Source organism: Silene latifolia, chromosome 9 (genome assembly GCF_048544455.1).
Source record: "Silene latifolia isolate original U9 population chromosome 9, ASM4854445v1, whole genome shotgun sequence".
Classification (NCBI taxonomy): domain Eukaryota; kingdom Viridiplantae; phylum Streptophyta; class Magnoliopsida; order Caryophyllales; family Caryophyllaceae; genus Silene; species Silene latifolia.
This window is the reverse complement of record NC_133534.1, coordinates 133,579,594-133,600,520: the sequence shown is the minus strand read 5'-3', so window position 1 is coordinate 133,600,520 and position 20,927 is coordinate 133,579,594. Positions and strand designations below refer to the sequence as shown.

The 20,927-nt window shown below is 37.5% G+C and overlaps 2 protein-coding genes across 10 annotated transcripts in view; one reads left to right on the top strand and one right to left on the bottom strand.

Annotated features, from left to right (window-relative positions):
• Window positions 1-4,589: 4,589 nt before the first annotated feature.
• The window catches only part of LOC141600085 (RNA pseudouridine synthase 5), a 32,330-nt gene continuing 15,992 nt past the window's right edge, over window positions 4,590-20,927 (bottom strand). For 2 of the 9 annotated variants that reach the window (XM_074420264.1, XM_074420262.1), the window contains exons 14-15: window positions 19,633-19,682; window positions 12,860-12,946 (exon numbers count right to left, since the gene is read on the bottom strand). In XM_074420264.1, coding sequence (XP_074276365.1) covers window positions 12,877-12,946; window positions 19,633-19,682 — 120 coding nt within the window. In that variant the 3' untranslated portion in view covers window positions 12,860-12,876. Of the gene's footprint in view, window positions 4,775-5,348; window positions 5,403-12,859; window positions 12,947-17,520; window positions 19,026-19,435; window positions 19,683-20,927 lie in introns of those variants that run through there. The other 7 variants (XM_074420270.1, XM_074420266.1, XM_074420267.1 and 4 more) reach the window with 6 other exon arrangements.
• On the top strand, window positions 9,808-19,501 carry LOC141600084 (uncharacterized). Its single transcript, XM_074420261.1, has 4 exons — window positions 9,808-10,474; window positions 12,047-12,883; window positions 15,165-16,325; window positions 17,253-19,501. Exons 1-4 carry the CDS (start codon window positions 10,207-10,209, stop codon window positions 19,136-19,138), a joined length of 4,152 nt encoding a protein of 1,383 aa, XP_074276362.1. The 5' UTR covers window positions 9,808-10,206; the 3' UTR covers window positions 19,139-19,501.

The window sequence follows — 20,927 nt, the reverse complement described above, 5'->3', positions numbered from 1 at the left end:
CCCCTTAAAATGAACTTCGTCCCGAAGTTCGCTCCAAAATACCACCAAGAGCCTATACGACAGCATACTCAACACAGCATAACTTGAAACCATGAGAATACTCTTTCAACATATCACTACGAAAATCATTCCATCATTCTACTACCGCCATTCACCTCAACCAACTACCAGAAGTAAAAACAAAACATAGAGAACTCATTTGCATAGGTACCACACAACGAAACATCAACTTAATCAAAACCACAATCTACAACCAAGTGCAACATAAACATTAAGATTTCACAATCCTACCCAACTAAAAACATGGTTACGTCCTCGTAACCTCTTTTCAACTTTCATATACATATACGACAACATCATCTTTGTCAACAAAAGTAATGAAAAGAACACATGGTAAGAAATTGCGCATTAACATTAAAGTCGAAAACAAGATTTTATTATGGAATTAACTGATTGTCAACAAATAACACTTATTACTTAGCTCATTCTTAACTTAAAAACACAACATCAAACTAAAAGATCAACAAGAAAAGAGCCAAAGGTTTACACGGTTTCATAACAGACCGATCATGGTGTTACTAGCTCTAACATAACAGTCCTTAGGTCGCGCTTAATCTGACTCTGGTGACTTAGTTTCAGGCGTTCCTTTCTTCTCCCATCTATCCCGGTCTATAACTCGTAGGCCCTTTCTAGGAAAGTATTTACTATAGATGCGCTCGTTATCATCGTCAAGCTCGCCAGTCCGCGTTCCATCCCCTGTGACTTCTATGTCATTCCTTTCTTGGTTCACCTCCTCCCCAATGTCTGGTTTGGGTGGTTCAGTCGTACTTTCGGCATCAGGTACATTAGCATAAAATTCGTACCTCGTGTCTTTGCCCGATATAAAGTCAAAAGTATGCTCGGGCGGGTAATCGGCCCCGTCGCGATGGTGGGGTCACGGCATAACCTCATGCAATGGGTGGACAACTCTCTCATATAGAAGTGTTTGTTGTCCTTTAGTATGCAGTCGGGATAGTATCAATAAGAGTATACGCTCTTAATCGAGTATTAGTTAAGTACTCGGGGTGTCCATTATGGCCATACTTGTCCATGGCAAAGACAAAGTTTCTCACAATGCTCATTGAAGTCGCATCAAGTGACATGTAGCAGATCCCCGGGTGGTACATTGTAGGGATCCGTCCTACAGAGTTGAAAGCTAAACAATTAGGACACAGGGGTGATACCGTAGAAGGGTGTTAAGATAAAGGATTCATTCACGAGGTTTAAGTGTGCGAAAGTCATATAACAAGTTTTCAGAGTAGCTGTTATAGTACCAAGGTTTTGGTCAACTCGAGATTATCACAGTTCGCCTACTATTGTCTCTCCCGAATTAGTTCATCCATCCCTTCACTTCGTACTCTCACCTCATCCTACCCCCACGTTACATCTAAAGGAACAATCAACCAAGGTATTCGGTTTCAGGTACATATAGGGGTTCATTAACTATCTTGTGCACATATATGGAAACACTTAACTATGCAATATATATATACTTGGTTTGTAATTGATAAACGCACTTCACTTAACTAAGGCAAGAAATCACCCATCAAGGGCATAAACAACACACAACATCTTATGCCACCAGTTGTTTAACACACAAGAGGAACATCATACGTGTGGACATGTGAGCAAAAGATATTAACCATACCCTGCCAGACGACTTGATCAACAAGATATATTAACAAGGAGTTATGATCCTTCACACAACACAGAACACCCGCATTATCTACTAGAGGACAACAACCTTAGAAAGATCAACCATAAGAATATACTTATACCAGCATATAATTTAACATTGACCCCACCAAATTCCTCTCCCAAGCCAAAATTATTACTAATTCTGAACAATTGATCCCTATGCGCATTCATTCCGCCCTACTACTAACAATCACCAAGAGTATTAAAACATGTTGTGCATATGCACTCCTTAACACTTTGAACCACAGAAAACATAACATGCAACCAAAACCATTTGACTCATCAGATATGCAACACAAATTAGTCAGTTTGCATGATATAAATTCTGAAAACATATTTCCCAATAAAAGTAACAACATATGATCCATGACAACAACAACATTACTTCCATATCACACATGTGTTTAACATTTTAGCAACCATATTGTTTAATTGTGTCCAGCAACTTAGTATAACTCATTTTCAGCAAAAATAAAAGATATCGCATAAACAACTTAAACATGTACATATACCATCATATAACTTGTAAAACATTATCTATGATAAAAGATTAGCAAGGTGAACAAGTTCTCTGGTTTGCACGGTTTGAACAAATAGGCAACTCGCGGCTAAATTAAACGTAACTATAACGACTATCATTTAAACATACGCATAACATGTGAATCATCAAAGGGTTATTTCATTATAATTGGCCAACATAGCTGACATAAAAAAAAATTTCCGGCAAAATATAATTCATAGCGACGGTTCGAGAATATATTTCAAATATCGTAACTATATCAAACTATATTTCAAATATCGTAACAATTGCAACAATCACCTTAGCATTTCATGACAATACAACTATGAACATATCCAATAAGGAACAACAACACTATTTTATTATCATATTATAAGTTTAGGTTCAACTGAAATAAATTAATGCAATGAAAGTAATAAGTATAACTATAGGCACACAGACTCGCATAAAAGACATTAGAACTCAAATGACATCCTACATGTGTGGACATTTAGACATACTCATTACTACCATCCATGTGTAAACATTTAAACATAATTATTATAAATATTCATGCGAGTATATTAGAACAATCAAGTTAACATTTAACGCCACCAACTTTACCAAGATATGACAATATAGTTTTATATTTATATATATCCGACCACTATACAAATATGATGAACACACCAGAGATATTACAACATGCCAAACATATATAAAATATGCAAACAACTGGACTCGTATAAAATATTTCACCCTCGATTAAGAATCAAATTAAGCTATTCAATTTCACTCATACTATCATGCCAACAATGTTATCAACTAAACTTTAATTTTATCACTTGTTAAGATACCTAACTACTGAACATGCGTGCTACTATCATCCTATAAAAACATTATAAGGTCACATTAATAAGGCTCATGAAATAACCAAACAATTGTATGAAAACTCAACATAGAACGCACATTTTACAAGTCATGATTCACGTTGTAACTTCCAAAGACCACGAACAAATAACCGTTCGATTAAAACTTGATTCATATTACTTTTATAAAATACGGAGAGTTAAAAACACAGGGGAAAAAGAATTAGGTCTAAAGCACAAGAATTCCATTTTTAAAGAATTTTACAACTCAGTTGGTCCAAACAAGTATGTGACAGCAATTGGTCCGAAACTTAGGTCAGTTTGAAAAACTTACCATTTAATATAGAGACATCAAGAATTTTCGGGGCTTATCAATTTGAAAACATATGCGAATCTTCTGATCGATGGAGTTGGAATTATGCAAAAATTATTAATACAATTTAAATGAGGAGTTTTACAAAATCGTTGGTCAAAACATTACTGCACAGGAACTTCCTGACCACAGCCCACTAAAATATTTATTACTCCTAATCCGTATATCCTATAAGCATGAAACCAACGCCAAATGAACACTAACTCACGAGGCTATCTCTCATAAAATTTTCATCCATATGCAATAAACAGAAAAGAAATGTCAGTAAGGTCAATTAAAGAGTAAAATCAAACAAAACGAGTTTCAGCACTAGGTCATTCTTTACTATGTTACAAGCTCTCATGAACATACTATGTATACTAACCCATCCCAACTTAAATCTCACACTTTGTACCTACGTAAACATCTATCCCATAGAATCCCTTCGCATCTCGATCTACTCCTTGCATCTAAATCACGATTGCTATGACTAGAAACATGCAATTCAATAGTGTTTCTGATTACTATCACAATACTATACTAGCATGGCTTCGGGATCACATAACCGCATATCGCTAGACATAATAGCACTATCAACACGTCATTCAACATCCATCCAGATAAATATCATCAATTCGCAATTATTTTCACGCTCACGATTACCACAACCCAACACTTCATTGATTATCAACCTGAACACGAAAATTTATTTCTCATCTCCACAACATCATATGATCACGTCATCATTCATACAAAATACTTACCGTAAAGTTGTCTTGCAGAATGGTTAGAATATATGGGTCTCAAGGTATACATCAACTCGATTATATCCAAGGTTTTCCTTCTAACTACCTCATTCACTCAATTTATCTCGGGTTACCTGGTTCAAAACTGAGAGGGCAAAAGAGCACGCATTAAGGGCGCCTTCTTAACCGCACTGTGAGCTCCTAACAGTTTATTCCCAGGGTTCATTTTATTTAGACACATCCTACGTTCATTGGGTTCATTGGTTTAGGCCTGAGGATCGTTCGCTCTGATACCACTTTGTAACACCCCCATTTATTTAAGGGCCTGGACTAGGACTCCTCAGATAAAGAAGGGTGTTACCATCTCGGAAACCCGAGGCAGTAGATAACAAAGGACAATAAACAGTACTTTAAATTGAAAGTTATAAATGTTTACAACACAAATGGAACATGTCTCAAAACTGTAAATAAAGTCTAATAGCTAAACTGAGAATAAAAGTGGGCTAGCTCTAAGTCAGGTGATCCATGCTCTCTCCCCGGCCAGCTCCATATGTCTCAACAACCTGTCAATCTGCTCCCCAGTAAATGGATCATCACAGGCGTACACGAATACACAGGGTCAACCGCGAGGTTGAGTAGGGAATACAATGAAGCAACAAAATATGATATGCATGCTCCTCCGTCACCTCCATCTCCATCTCAACTCATATTTCATAACCCGGAACGCCCAGCCATACCGATCCCCGGCAGACTATCAATCGACCGTCGTCGATATACCACTGCGGTTGAGGTTATCCAAGGCAGTCTGCAGAACCCGCCTGGGCCTTATCACAACATCACAACGTATCACAACCTCGTCACCACCACACTATCCTCCAACTCCAATGCATATGAAATGCTTAACAGTAAACAATGCAATGCAATATGTATATCATTGAACTGATCAATTATAAAATCATGCCAGCTACAAAATGTTGTGATAGCATACTCAATACGATCAATTTGGTCAATCACAATCCCGTATATGAGTCGTAGCATAAAGCAACAACCACGAAATAAGTCAACATTCACAACTTGGTCATATGAAACACAACAAGTCCACACCATTCAACAGCAACGATAATAAGTCAAGTGTATTTCCCTACCTCGTAGCCGCAGCAAAAACAGCAACTCACAGCACTTTACTCGAAACTTGTTACCTAAACATGTAAGTACAGCCAATCAATTATTCGTACCCGAAAACCCGCTTCTAAACGAAAATTACTAAATATGGAAACTTCCCCGAAATAGAAAGTTTCCCAAAATGGAAACCTACCCAAATTAGAAAGTTTCTCGAAACAAACCCGACACCACGTCTTGCTACTCAACTTGTTAAACAACGTTTTTTGAAGACAAAAATAATAAAATATAAACGAAACCCGACTAACGAAACCCGATCGAAATCAAAACGATAAACTAATTAAAACCGTACAAAACACGCAACAAACAACCCTACGCCGCCTTTGAACAACGCGCACAACCACCACCTAACGCCGTGACCACCAGGCCATGACACTGTGTCGGCCTCGGCCACCACCGGTCACTACCACCGTGGTCGACTCACGCCGGTGAGTCGAACCACAGCCCCCAAACCGGCAGCCCCTGCATGACACGCTCCCATAACCCGTACCCAGATCCCCACCGGCGTCGACCTGCGTCGTCCCGTTCACCACACACGACGGCAGTCGTCGCCACCACCACCACAAGACTCGTCTCTTTCCCGACTTCCCATAACCCTTACCAAAAGACGCTGACTCGACCCGTATAAGACACTGGACCCGGATTCGATTAAACGAAAACAAAGGGGAAAAACCGGTTACCTCTTCTGACAACCACCCCTAAAGTTCGCCTGAAACGCCTTGCGCCGCCAACGAACACCCTCTACAGCCACCTAGATCTGTTGTACGCACTGCCTCCTCCCCTGACCTCACTCGCTCTCACTCTAATTCGCCGTCGTTATTGATCGACTGGTGATGCGAAACCTTTGGTGTAAAACGTGAGGGAGAGAAAGGAGCGGTTGTTTTGTTTAGGGTTTTACTAGGGTAAATTATGTTATCATCGTAAAAGAGGGTAAATGGGTTGGGTTAAAAGATTTGGATTAGATTCTACCCAATTCGATCCTTGGCTCAAAATTCGGTTTCAATTAAACTCGACCCAGAAATCGTTTACGATATAAACTCGATAATTTTACGACTCGAATTAAAATAAAACATTACACGAAATCGCTAATAAAATACGGGTATTACAGTTATGCGTTAATTGTTAGATAATTTTTTAAAGTCACTCCAACTTTTATAAATTGAAAATAATACTAAGTATCTAAATTGATTTTTTGTAACTCTATATTATCTATTGCTCATGACCTGATATATATTATGGACTTATTTGGAGAAATGTTATTAAAATGTTTTTTTGGGTACACAATGTTATTAAAATGTTAATGTTCATATATTAGGTGTGAAATAATGATATGATGCTTAAATTTACAGACTAAGCATTTAAGTTGATCAAACTCAAATTTAATTGGCCAAAACTCTTTATATACTAAAAATATTTATTCTTAGGTTTTAGTATTTCCTTCACCAGTTTAAACCATTTTTTTTCCATTTACCTCAATTCTATTTTCGTCGTTTATATTTTGACACAAACAAACAAATTTGTAGTTGTAACAAAATTAATCAGTTTCTTACTGGTCGGTTGGTTAGCTATTTCACAACTTTAATTAGCTATTTTCCATACTTTGATGCAATAGTCTAATGATTAATTACCTCGTACATGTAAGTGACTGAATGATATTCTCTTAGAGTTCAAACTTCATAAGTTGAAAAAATGACTCATTTTTTTCTATACGCTGTCTTGGTAATATTTTTGAGTAATTACTCTTCCATTTCATTTTCTTCTTTTTCCAAAATTTAATCCAAATTAATTGTCTCATTTTTAAATTTAGTATGTTAAATGGATTAACAACCAATCTTATTCATACTCTAAAACTTAATCCAAATTAATTGTCTTATTTTTAAATTTAGTATGTTAAATGGATTAACAACCAATCTTATTCATAAAACTGTAACTATCACTCGTCCAGTCCCTTGGTCAAAATGACATTGTCTCCGTTTATTTTAATTAAAGGGTAGAACTGTTACTTTACCCAAGTCTCTTAACTTTTTTTCAAAATAGAAAATAAGACAATAAAAGTGGAATGAAAGAGTATCATTTTACTGAAATATGTTTTCGATAAATAATAAAAATATTTTTTAACGTGTGCGTTAAGGATACACATTAATATATGAAATTAAAAAATATATTCTTTTTTTGTGCCACCAAGTAGCAATACTTTCATATCTTCGTAAAATATTGCTCAATGTCTAATTATCTAATTATCTAATTATCTATATAATATATTTATTAATAGTAACAAATTCTTTATAGAATATAACCTCTCATAAAGTAATCATCTCACGAATAGTGATGTTATATATAAGGTTTTTCCATAATTACTGTATAAAACGGTCTTACAATGTATGTGATTGTCATTATATAAAAAACACATATTTATTCACTAATAGCATTAAATTATTGTTTTCTTAGATAAAAAGACGCCTTATATGTGAAACCGTCTTATTCTACAATCTGTGAGTTTAGAATGATATAACTAATACATAAAGTTTAATTGTTTTCTCAACAATTAAAATCGTCTTCAAATCTTTACAAATTATAACGGATGAAATATTATAACGGATGAAATAATATTTTTTGTAAAAAAAAAAAAGAAAAAGAGTTTTAAAATAAGGAAAAGTATTTAAATTACCAAAAATCCTAAAGAATAAAAGATGAAAGCGGCGCTATTAAGTATTAACGGATGACTCGGTCTTTCATAATTATCATCAACTCTTAATGTTTCATCCTACTCATCAAACATACTCTATCTTCAAATTTACTTGTATTTCAATTTCTTCTAATTTGAATAAATTTTAATATTAATTCACTGAAAAGCATAGTTATAATCAAAGTTATAATATTAGGCCAAGTTATATGAACATCTTTGCACATGATTTTTAGGGATTTCAGAAAAGATTCTTTTTGATTTATAGGTAATATATGATAATGAGTTTAAAATGATAGATTTTTAAAAAGGTACTCATCTTGTTTTGGAAAATATGTTAAAAATCTTTCAAATATGGAAATTATGCTGATTATACGGAAATTGAATATTAGATTTGCAAATGACATGTGGCAGAAACCATCTGCCGATGACACGTGGCAGATGGTTTCTGCTTTAATATAATATACTTCATGATAACATGAAATGATAAAAATAATTAATAATTACTAGTATAAATTATTTACCATCACCAAACATTCTTTCCATCTCCTCTTCATCGATTGCTTCGGGAATATCAATGTTGATATTTTGAGACATTATGATACAATTAGTGAGAATTAAAAAGAGTAAGATAAATTAAGAGAGAATTAGAACTTTAGATTATAATTTATAACTTCACAACTTGAAATAACTTGATTATTTGAAATTAATTAGAAGATTAAGAAGATGATTAATTGATTACTAGAGAATAGATTGGAGAAAATTGTGTGAGTATTTAGCTTGAATGAAATGGGTATTTATAGAACAAATTAGGGGGGAAATTACAATTCAATTTGAATTCAAAAAAAAAGTACAAGTCCTAGGGTAATGGGCCAAACTGTCGACCCATTGTGCTGACGGGGCTGACCGGGCTATGCGGGCTAGGGCGGGCTGTGTGGGGTAGGGTTAAATGGTGCGGGTCAGTGGCCGGGCCGGGTTAAGAAGTATACAGCCTGAGCCTGGCCCGGTATTTCATGCGGGTTGTGCGGGCTATTTGGCGGGTTGGGCGGGCTGGGAAAAATATGGCCCAAGATGGCGGGCCGGGCCATTGCGAGCCGGGCTGAACCACACCCAAGTCCACCTCTAATAGGCGCTTAAGAGCATCCGCAACAATGGCGTTTCCCATATTTTCTCTCTCTTTTTCTTATTCGTCCACCTCATTTTCCACTAATTTTTTCATCTACCCTCCCCAATATATAACTACATTTATGCAACAATGGAGTTCCCCATTTACATATAAAAATTTGGGAACCTCCCCAAAAGGAACATAGTTTACCCTTACTTTTTTTTTGGGACCTCCTCTAATAATGGTGGAACCTCAAATTACGGAGAGGTTTGGTGTAAGAGCATCCGCAAAGGTGGGGCTCCTCATATTTTCTCTTTCCTTCTCTTATTCGTCAACCTCATTTTCCACTAACTTTTCCATTTACCCTCCCCATTTCATAACTACATTTATGCAATAATGGGGTTCCCCAATTCACACACAAACATTTGGGAACCTCCCCATAAGTAACACAATTTGTCTTGCTTTTTTTTTGGGGGACCTTCCCTAAAAACAGTGGAGCCTCAAATAATGGGGAGGTTGGTGCAACAATGAGGATGCCCATATGAGGAGAGAGAGTGCATATGGGGAGCTATTTTTCCACCTTTGCGGATGCTCTTAGTAAGGTTCTCCATATGAGGAAAAAAAGTGCATATGGGGAGGTAGTTTTACAAATTTGCGGATGCTCTAAAGAAAAAACAGAAAATTAGGGCAAAGGAATAGAAAAAGAAGGCGGGCGTGAAGTAGAAGAGAGTAAAGACGGAGTGACGCAAGGGCGTTATGTTATGTAGACACAATCAACAACTCAGTTCAACTTTTGTGTTGAGACCTACACCTACACCTACACCTACACCATCCTCTCCTTCATCATCTTTCTCTTCTTTCCTTAATTCCTTCCCCAAAAAAACCCTAAAACTGCAGTGCCCACCTAACCTAACAAGATTCGCTTCAATTTTGTGGGTGTATGTTATTTTAGGATTATCTCATCTGGGTCGTCCTTTAATTCACGAAACACATCGTGATTTTTCTGGGTTTTTGGTTGAATATAGAGTTAGTGTGGATGTCCTATAGCAGCAGCAACAACAACAATAACAGGAGAAGGATGGGGATAAGGAGGGATAAGAGGTCAAGAGAAGAAGATTTTATTGGCTTTAAAACTGGACCTGTTTTGTTGATGCCTCCTCATTGGGATCGACAACAACAACAACGTAAACCCGATTACGATTACGAATATGGTCATGATGGCGCTTTTGCTGACAGTGGATCTCGTTATTCCTACCAGTTTCAGCCTCGCTGCTCCTTCCCTTCTCACTTTCGCCGCCACTCTGGTTAGTACCCACCCTACTTAATTGCTTCTCTTTTTTCTACTCTATTTCCCCGCCACTCTGGTTAGGTTCTAGCCTAGGTGTTTACTTCTTTTGCTTGTGCTTCATTGTTCTTTAGCTTCTAGCCTAGGAATTCAGGTGTTTGCTTCATTTTCGCCTTTTCTCACTTTCTTTTCTTTGTTTCGTTTTAGTCAAGTTTTACACTCATCCCATGGCTGTGTAGCGTCTTATCTAGGATCTATTATTCAAAAAGATGGGGGGTTAGACGGAGATATGGCTCACAGAATTAAAGCGGGATGGTTGAAATGGAAAAGTGCTATAGGGTTTTTATGTGATAAAGATATGCCCCAAGGATTAAAGGGAAACTTTTATTGCCTTACTTTACGGCTCTTTGAGTGTTGGGCCGTGAAACATTGTCACATTCAAAAGATGAGTGTGGTGGAGATGCGTATGTTGAGGTGGATGCGCGGCCATACAAGATGATGGAAAACCGACTAAGATGGTTTGGCCATGTGAGAAGGAGACCTATGGACGCACGGAGACTTTGGGTACAGAAAAGGTTGCTAGGGGTAGAGGAAGAGAAAAGGTTGCTAGGGGTAGAGGAAGACCAAAACAGACATGACTAAGAGTGATATAGCACGATATGAGATTTCTCGGCCTTGATGAGGGAATGGTGACGGAGAGGGCACAATTGAGAGGGGGAGGGGGGGGGGGGGCAATGATACATATGGATTTTTAGTATTTGATATATTTAATGTTTTTATTTAATTTTTAAAATTTATTTGTTCTTTTCGGATTTATTACACCTTTTTGCCAACAACTTTCTTATACTCCCTCCAATCCTCTATTTTCTTCCTCTTTAGTTTGGGTACAAGGATTAAGGAAGAGAGTATTATATTGATAAAGAGTTGGGTGAGGTTTGGTGATAGGAGAGAGGGATGGATAATTAGGAGTTAAATAATGAATTCTGGGCCACAAATAGTAAAGTAAAGAATAAAATAGGATTATAAGAGTTGAGTGGGGTGTGGTGATAGGAGAGAGGTATGAATAAAATAAGAGTAAAAGTTACCAAAAATAGAAAGGAAAGAAAACCTGAATAATCCGTTTTAGGAAATAGGGAAGAATATGGTGAATTGGAAGGAGTATATTAATACTTGGTTCGCTTTTAAGGTATTCCGGACCCTTAAGTTTTACTTTGGTTTCAAAATCGTTTTAATCTTTATTCTCAATTTAAATTCTAAGTTTTTATAAAAGAAATCCGGACTTCGATTTTAAAACCTATTTACCTGGCTTTTGTATTATGTTTTTCACATTTTCTTTTCTATTTTTTTCGCATTTTTTAGGTGTGCGTTCATCATGGACGGTTCTAAAGGATGATTCATGTCAGCCGACCCCAAATCATTTTGGGATTAAGGCTCTGATGTTGTTGTCTTCCTTTTTTTAATTGATTGTCGAGCTTATGCTGCTCTCTCTAAGTTTACTTGAATGAATTATGGTCTGCACAACCAAGCATTTAATTTCTTGTGTTAATATTTGTTTCCCTCTTCTTTTCTGTTTATATTTATTACCTTAAAGGTCATGGTAAGCAGGCTGAATGGCATTTGTATCAAGAAGGTTCTCCGCATGAGTATTCTACACCTCGTTCTGGTGATCGGTTTATGGATGATGAGTATTTCAGGCCATCTGGGCCTCAGAGAAATGGTAGATATGGTAGAAATTACAGGGATAATCGTGATGGTTTAGGCCAGAAAGAATGGAGAGGCCGTTCTTGGGACGACAACCGACATTACAACGGACCAGCAAATACATCAAGACGGCCAATTAGTGTGAAAAATCAGAGGTCAGTTGCCAATTCACCTGTCCGTGCTTCCCATCCTAATTCTGATCCCAGTCTTCATTCCCTCTCCAAGGACCAAGCTGATATAACATCTGATGGCAATGGGTCAGGTGTGAGTCATAGAATTAGTAGGGAGAACTCGTTGGGAGGCTTACACTGGAAGCCTTTGAAGTGTTCTCACACAGGAAGCTTGACATCCAGAGGTTCTTTTTTCAGCCATTCAAGTGCCTTGAAGAGTATTGGAGGAAAGACCCTGAAGAATGTTACTCCTGTTCAATCACCTTCTGGAGGAGATATTGTTGCTTGTTCTCCCTCTGCTGTTCCTGCTGAAGATTTAACCTCTATAAAGAAGCCACGAATTGGTTGGGGGGAGGGGTTGGCAAAGTATGAAAAAAAGAACGTTGAAGGCTTTGAAGAAAATGCAACTACTTTTGAAAATATAGCATCAGTCGGTATTGTGGAGCCCGCACATCCTGTCACCTCAAATTTGGTTGAGATGAGTCCCGAGATTACAGGTTTCTCTGACTGTTCATCTCCTGCCAGACCGTCATCCTTCACTTGCAGTTCGTCACCAGGTACTGGTGTTGTTCATTTCTCCATAAATGCAATTTCTGATGTTTCTTCCTTTTTTCTTTTTTCTTTTTTTTGAAACCAAGGATAAATTATTAATAAAATGCCAAGCGGCACATACAAAAGATAGGTAAAATTAAAACAATTCTAATAGAAGCCAACGAAAAAATTTCTCCTGTAAAACTAAGGATCTCAAACCATATTTGGCCAGTCCCCGTATCGCTATCTTTATGCATGTTTTGAGGGGATTTTTCGTTTGATTCAATGTTGAGGAAAAATTACCTTTTGTTGGCACCAAAAATTGATGACAAATAATGTGTATCTATTGTATAGACCTGTGGCGAACCATTAGCAAACGACTTCTGCTTATATTTCCAATAAAACTAAACCCTAGAAAACTGTAAAGGATCGAAAATACTCTGAAAATAGAGACTGACAAACGAATCTTACCGAAAGGGAGACTTTTATTGATTAATTCATACATTTTCATACTGATAATTGATAAATAAAGCTATTTTGGGGCTTACCATCGATTAATTGTCGATGGTATTTCCGAATATGATGGATGGATGCAAGAGCTTTTTGAGAGGAAAAAGAGTAGAGGAGGCTAGTATTTAATAGTTATGTTGAAGTTGATGTTTTTTCTTGATTCAAGACTTTGACTAAATTCTTCAGCCTGAATATGTGAATTTGTTGGCTGGAGTATTTTTGGGTAGCTTGTGTATTTTTCTTTTCTGCTAGTTGAGGAGTTTGATAGGAATTTATCAGTTTCTAACCTTTTTATTGGATTGTGTTTATGGTATGTGCTCATGGTTCTTTTTTGGCTGCTCGCTACGCCTCATTTGTAGTGAAAATTAAGCAATTACATAATGATAGTCTTATGGGGAAAGTTAGTTAATGAGAGTAGCGAGTTGTAAGATGAGATATGATTCCTCAGGAATTAGAAAGGATAGGTCCAAAGGATACGTGATACTATGCTATGGGACATTTAGAGTTCAAATGTTACTTAAGATTCAAAACTAGTATAAACAAGTGGCTTCTCTATAAGATAAACTTCACAAATGGAACTTCTTTGGCTACGTTTGAGGAACTCGGTCTTTAGATGTTTTTCTTCCTTCAGTTCTCGTGAAGCGATTAACTTTAGATCCTTTATTGACTTCTGTTACTGGTGTGCATGAGTGAGGCCTGAGGGAGTGAGGGACAAGGGTAATAAGTTTGCTGCTGCTGTTATTGGAGCTTAATCTCCAACTTGAAGATTTATGAGTACATGCTTCTGTACTTGCCCAAAATCCAGAAATATATGAACTTGGCAAAGTATATTTATAAAGTTCACTTTACTCTCTGTTTTCATCTTTCATTTTTATTCTATTCATGTCAATAGTCCTTGTTGCGGTGTTTGTGGCCATCTAACTAGTGTAGACCAGGGATATATATCGGTAGTTTTTATATGTGCAGTTTGCTGAATCTCAAAGGGTTTAAAATTAAATGTGTGTGCAGTACATATCTTTTTTTTTGGCTACCTTATTTGGTCTGCTATGCTAAAGCTGATAGAGCCACATACTGTTCTATTCTTGTGAAGTTTAAATGATTCAGACTGATTTAAGCCACACAACTTGTTTTAGAGCCTTGTAGACTAGTCTGAAACATGGGAAATATGATTTTGAATCTAGATTCAATAGACAAAATACTGTGCGCCTGGCTTGGTACCAGTCTCCTTTCGTTTTAGGGGGCGTTTGGTTTGCTAAGGGGTTAGAAGGGAATCAAGAGGAAAGTGGTAGTCATTTGTGGAATTCTGGGGGTATGGGGAGCGGGCACCGAAACTTGTAGTGGTGGAAGCTTGTAGTTTATTAGTGGTCGTGTTGGTGGTTGAGTGGTGAATGGTGGTGATGAGTAGAGTTTATAGGGAAAGGGTTTGGGAAATCCTTGGGGGTGGGCAAGAGTAAGGGCCTAAGGGGTAACTCAATCTGAAAAATGGGTAAAGAGAAAGGAAAAAAAGAAGCAAACTAACAGCAAGCGAATGGGCAAATTTCTTTCCCTTTCCTGAAACCCTACAAATAAACGTCTTTAATAAAGCTCACTGATTCATGCAGTTGTTTTGTTTTTTAGATCAGACAAGCAGGTTTATTACTAGAAATGTTGGCTCTCTAATGTTCCATGAGATGTTCGATTGTATAAGATTAGAAAATATATGCAAAGTTAACATTTAATAATGTCATCTTGTGGATGCAAGTTAACAATGTATCATGTGGTGAATCTTTAGATTCTCATATTTTCAACCTGTGACAGGGCTAGAGGAAAAGACATATGCGAAGACAATTGGGGATGATTTTAATAACTTTAGTGCGTCGTTGATACCTCTGTCTGAGAAACAGACTGAAGGAATGCAGTTCAATTTGGAGAAATTGGAACTAAACTTGATAGCCAATTTAAGTTCTTTGCTTGATGAATTGCTGCATGTAGATGAACAGTTCTCTACAGATTCCGGATTAATGAGATCATCAGCTTTAAGTAAGCTACTGTTGTGGAAAGGTGAAATTTCGAAGACATTAGAGTTGACTGAAACTGAAACTGATTCGCTTGAAACTGAACTGAAGTCATTAAATGGCAATTCTTCTCAAGGTATTCCATGTTCTGATTTGTCAAAATATTCCCCAATAGACGATAAAAATGTTCATGGTGATGGTCCGAATGGCTTTGCTAGACCGCTTCCTTTGGGAGTAGGTTCATCTGAAGACATAATTATGGAAAGTGCGCTTCCTAGTCATTATGCAAGAGATAATCATGCAGAAAGCAAGGGTGAGCATATTGGTAGTCCTGGAACCGCCACTTCAGAATTTTCTGAACTATTTTTTGCTCAGAAGGCAGTCTCCCCTTGTGGGTGGCAAAACTCGTGTTCTTCAGACAGTGAGTTTGGCAAATCCTCTGGAACTACCCTAGAAAATGTGCACACTTGTGATAATAAGAGGACGATTGAGGGGACACATCGTCATGTTAATGGTGAGAAGGCTATTAAAGATGCTAGTGTTGCTGCTGTGGTTGAGAACCCACATGTGTGCGATAAGAAAGAGGACAACATATGTGATCTCATATTAGCTTCTAACAAGGAAACGTCTTGTATAGCATCTGAGATGCTTACTAAGCTGCTTCCTGATGACAATACTGATAATAGGGCTCGTGGTATGGAGGCTTGTAGACGTTCTTGCTTGACTCCTGATATCACAATCAAAAAGAAGTTTTGGAGTCGGAAGCAGCTTCTCAGATTCAAGGAGAGAGTGATTTCTTTGAAGTATAGAGCTTTTTATCACCTTTGGAAGGAGGATCTATGCTTAGATTCTTTGAGAAATCACCGATTGAAATCACATAAGAAGCTTGATGCGACTTCTCAAACGTTGCACAAGGGGAAACAAAAGCGTCGCTCGGCCGTTCGTGCACGCTTTGGCTCACAAGGTATGATGCACTTAAATAAACGACATGCCTATGAATTTCGCATTTTTAATGAAAGTTATGGGTATGTACTTGGCAAAAGAGACATGATTTGAAGAAACTGAGCATGCTAAATGCCAAGGAAGTCAGACTACCCACGATTATGAAATAGAAAATAAATTCAAGAATGGAGTACTGTTGGATATTTACATAGTAGTTATTGACATTGGAATTGTCATGCCTGTGCACTCTTTACCCTCTTTTGGTCAGAATTAGGTACTTTTTTAGATTCGTTTGCCTCATGTTATATTTCTAATGGCACATAGCTTATTGAATGTCACCTTGAATTGGCAATTTGCAAAGGAACAGAAAATACACAGATTAATTAAAAGAAATGGCCCTCCTTATTAGCCATGTGAGGCAAGCTAAAGGAAAAATAAGTGGTGGGTCTGTGGATTTGCGTTGTTGTCTTCATAAAAATAAACACCGAGTCACTAGAACAGATGGTGTAGGAATTTTGTTTTTATCATATCTGTGTTATGTGTTAGAGAAGTACTTGCAGCCTATGGTAGTATGGGGGTTCCATGTGTCCATCTACTGAGATTTTACAGCCTTGGATCCCCGACTCTGTGGTAAACTTTTATCAAGTCTGGTTTGTGGGTTTTGACTTTTGAGCAATAGTAAGAAGGATAATCTTAAGTATGCCAAACCCATACCGCTTTAGTGAGGGTTGGTGACACTCGAAGTAACCCATGTACTAAAGGTTTTTCCAGGTATCTATATCATTGTGTGGTCTAAATGTTATTTGCTCATATGGTTCAATCTCAGTATAGTTACGGTCATACCAAAGTATTTACTGGTTTAATCTCAATATTAATGCAGATCAACAGTGTATAAATTATTTGCTTACATTGAATGTTATGTTTTTTTTCTTCTTTTTTGCGTTTTCAGCTGGAAGCTTGAGCTCAGATCTGAGTACTGAGATCTTGAATTTTACTAGAAACCTACTCTCAGATACCAATATGAAAAACTACAGAAGCAGTTTGAAGATGCCAGCTATGGTCTTAGATGAGAAGGACAAGATGTCATCAAGGTTTATGTCGAGTAATGGATTAGTTGAAGATCCATGTGCAGTTGAGAAGGAGAGAGCGTTGATCAACCCTTGGACCTTCGAAGAGAAGGAAATTTTCATGGACAAACTCATCACTCATGGAAAAGATTTCAGGAAAATTGCTTCTTTTCTTGATCACAAGACCATAGCAGATTGCATTCAATTCTATTACAAAAATCATAAATCAGAAAGTTTTGAGAAAATTAAAAAGCTGGGTGCGAAAAAGCAAGTGAAGCCTCTGTATTCAGATACATACATGTTGACGTCTGAGAAGAAATGGGGTAGAGAGGTGAAATCGGCTTCTCTTGATATCTTGGGAGAAGCTTCAGCTATTGCAGCCCTAACTGATCAAGCCATGAAAACTTTAACCAACAAGAACTCCAGAAAATCAGATTTTGTCACTGAAGTAGCGACAAAAAGTCCCGAAGCTGATCTTTTGTCTTCTGAGGCTATGGATTCCTGCATCACTAATTCTTTGGATCCCAACGATGGCAAGCATGAGTTGAAACACCGTAAAGTAATTGTTAGGCGACTCTCAACACCTGATATCTCACTGGATGTTGGTGACGATGACGATGACGAGGATATTTGTTCAGATGAAATTTGTGGAGAGAGAGATTTTGGGGACTGGACAGATGAAGAGAAATTTTTATTTGTTCGGGCTTTTTCAACTCATGGGAAGGACTTTTTGACAATATCAGGAGTTGTGAGGACAAAGACTCGAGATCAGTGCAAAGTGTTCTTCAGTAAGGGTCGGAAGTGCCTAGGTCTCGAAAATTTGATCTCGGGAAGTTGTAGTGGAAGACTTCTTGGAAGCAACGCTACAAAAGGTAGTGGATGTGATATTGAAGATGGAGCCGGAGTTGTAAAGATGAGGTATGCTGGTTGTAGTGGTAAGTCAGATTCTAGAACAGAAAGAGAGTTGCAACATGTGAGTCAAAACGTTTCAAAGCTTGATTCTACGGAGAATTGTGGCCCGGGGCAATTGGGTTGCAATGAAATTGATATGGAAGCTGAAGTTTTATGGCCAGCAGATATTTCAGATATTGGTCTTAGTGGGGTATTTGACGGCAGTACTGAAGTATCCCATGTATCATGTGCTATAGATCCTGAATCAGTTTCAGAGGCTACCAATGTGAATTCAGTTGTTTCATGTGAAATTCTAGATCCTGACTGCACCAGTTCTCGCAACGGGGAATGCAAACACTCAAGGTATTCCGGCAGCTCTAACCACGGTGATTGTGAAGTTGTGACAGATCTGCTTGTTGATTTGACAGTTGAGACGGAATCGAACGATGACCGTACTCATAAGCCGGGAAGTAGAAAAGTGCAGTCTTTTCAAGAGCGTCATTTCAGGAAATGCAGTGGTTCAGCTTCTCAGAATGATCATATGGGTCTGAGCAGATCTTCAGACACTTGTAGAGGTAGTGGTGGTGTTAAACAGTTCGAAAATAGTTTTAGCAAAACATCTTCAGTTGGCATTGCGGGCCTTGAGAATGTTCCAGTTAGGAACTATGGTATATGGGATGGAAATAAGATAAAGGTTGTGGGCTATCCACCTTCGACAGAGTCGTCTTCAGCTTTGTTATTGGCCAAATATCCACCTGTGATTTCTGGTAAATGCAATCAAAATAATGCCTGTCAGTTTTCACCAAGGGAATATAACGATGCGAATGGCAGTTTGGTGGACTATCCGATTTTCACGTTAGACTTTAAGAAAAGATAAAAAGGTTTGGAGCAAATGAAGAGTTTACGCTGAGGAATCGGTCTAATTGAGTATTGTACAGCGATGAGATTGCAAGGCAGAGGAGTTTGGTGGTATACACAAGGGTTTTTGGGTTTTTGTTATTGTTCAGTGATCGTACTAGATTTCCCATAGAACGCATTAGTTTAGTGTGATTTTTTTTGAAAGTACTAAGCGATTTAGTTGACAGATCAAATGCTTTAATGTTCTTGGGTTTTTGGGTTTGTTCCCATGCGAATGCATTGGTTTAGCTCGAATTTTTTTGGAAGTATTAGGTGATTTAGATCAAAAGCTTTAATGTTCTTGTAATCAAATTTGGTTTCTAACACGTAGCTGTGTTACCAATGTCCTGATGTCCTGAAAGCAAGAAACTTCTAAGATAACAGCGAAATACAACTAATGGGTACATGCTAATTTAACAAGACATTGAAGGTGATAATTGAAATTATAATTCAAAGCAGTTAAGCAGGTATTACTCATGCACTGACTTCAGCATTGACGGAAGCGGGGCAAGAATCTTCATCACCTGCCCACAAAAGAGAGAAAAGACCAATCATTATTTGTATCACATAGATATGGTCATGTCGGGTTTGTATTTGTATCACAAGTAAACGGGTCACGGACCCTTTAACCGTCAGATTTAAGCCAACCCACTCCAAATAAATCTCGTTTCGTGATCGTATTGATGGGTCATCAACCGTCAACCCAAACCCGTAATTTCGTGTCAGATTCATGCCGTGTTTTCGTCTATGTCAATGTGTGGAAAGTGTAAATATAATGGGGGATTAATATAGAGGAGTTAATTTAAGCAGCTTATTCTTGTTTAGAAAGTTCAACGTAAATCCGACCCAATTAAATCTCGTGTCATATCGAACCCACTTAAATAAATAGGTCATTAAGCCCATGTCGTGTTTTTTAATGTCTTTTCATGGTGTTTTTTTTTTGTGTCGTGTGATTGTTTGGCAACTCTAATCAATAAAACATGTAAAAAAAACATCTATTTCGCTCTCCTTACAACTCTCAATGGAGAGCAGAAATTCGTTCACACCTTGTGCCAACTTTTTTATGTTTTACAAAAATTGGAAAAACCAATATTCCCTCACATCCTCACATGTTAGTGACCCATAGCTCTCCTTTCCTCGTCCCCAAGAGCTCCGAAAGAGCTTCTCACCACCCTTTTATTTGTTGGAGAGCACACAAACATAAGAGAGCACCTTATTGTAGACAAAAAACAAACTCATTTTTGCTACGGGGACCAACCTGGATTTAATCAAGTATGAATCGAGAGTGTACTCCAAATTAGTCAAGCCACTACCATCAACCCTCAAGAAGGTATAATAGTCACTACAATCAAGTATTTTTTTTTTTCTCTAAAGATGTACCCTCTTGACAACTCAAAAAGCAAATTTGCGTTGACTACTATGAGGTCTATGACTACTAAAACATCTAACCTCTCGATAATTTAGAAAGCAAATTTGAGTTGACGAGTATGACTACTAAAACATCTTCTAGGAAATGCAACTTCAATACCCAATTTCTCCAAAAATCTATACCACAAATGATACTCCCTCCATTTTTTTAATTTTTTCCAACTTAATTTTGCATACTCTTTACAAAACTGGCCCAAAAGACCATTCTACCCTCACATGCTCATTTCATTGATTCCCTTCCCTCCATTGCCAACCCCACCACCACCACCCAACACGTGAACGACAACATCACCATAACCATCAAATCAACGCCTCAGCCACTCTCTGACGACGACCACAAC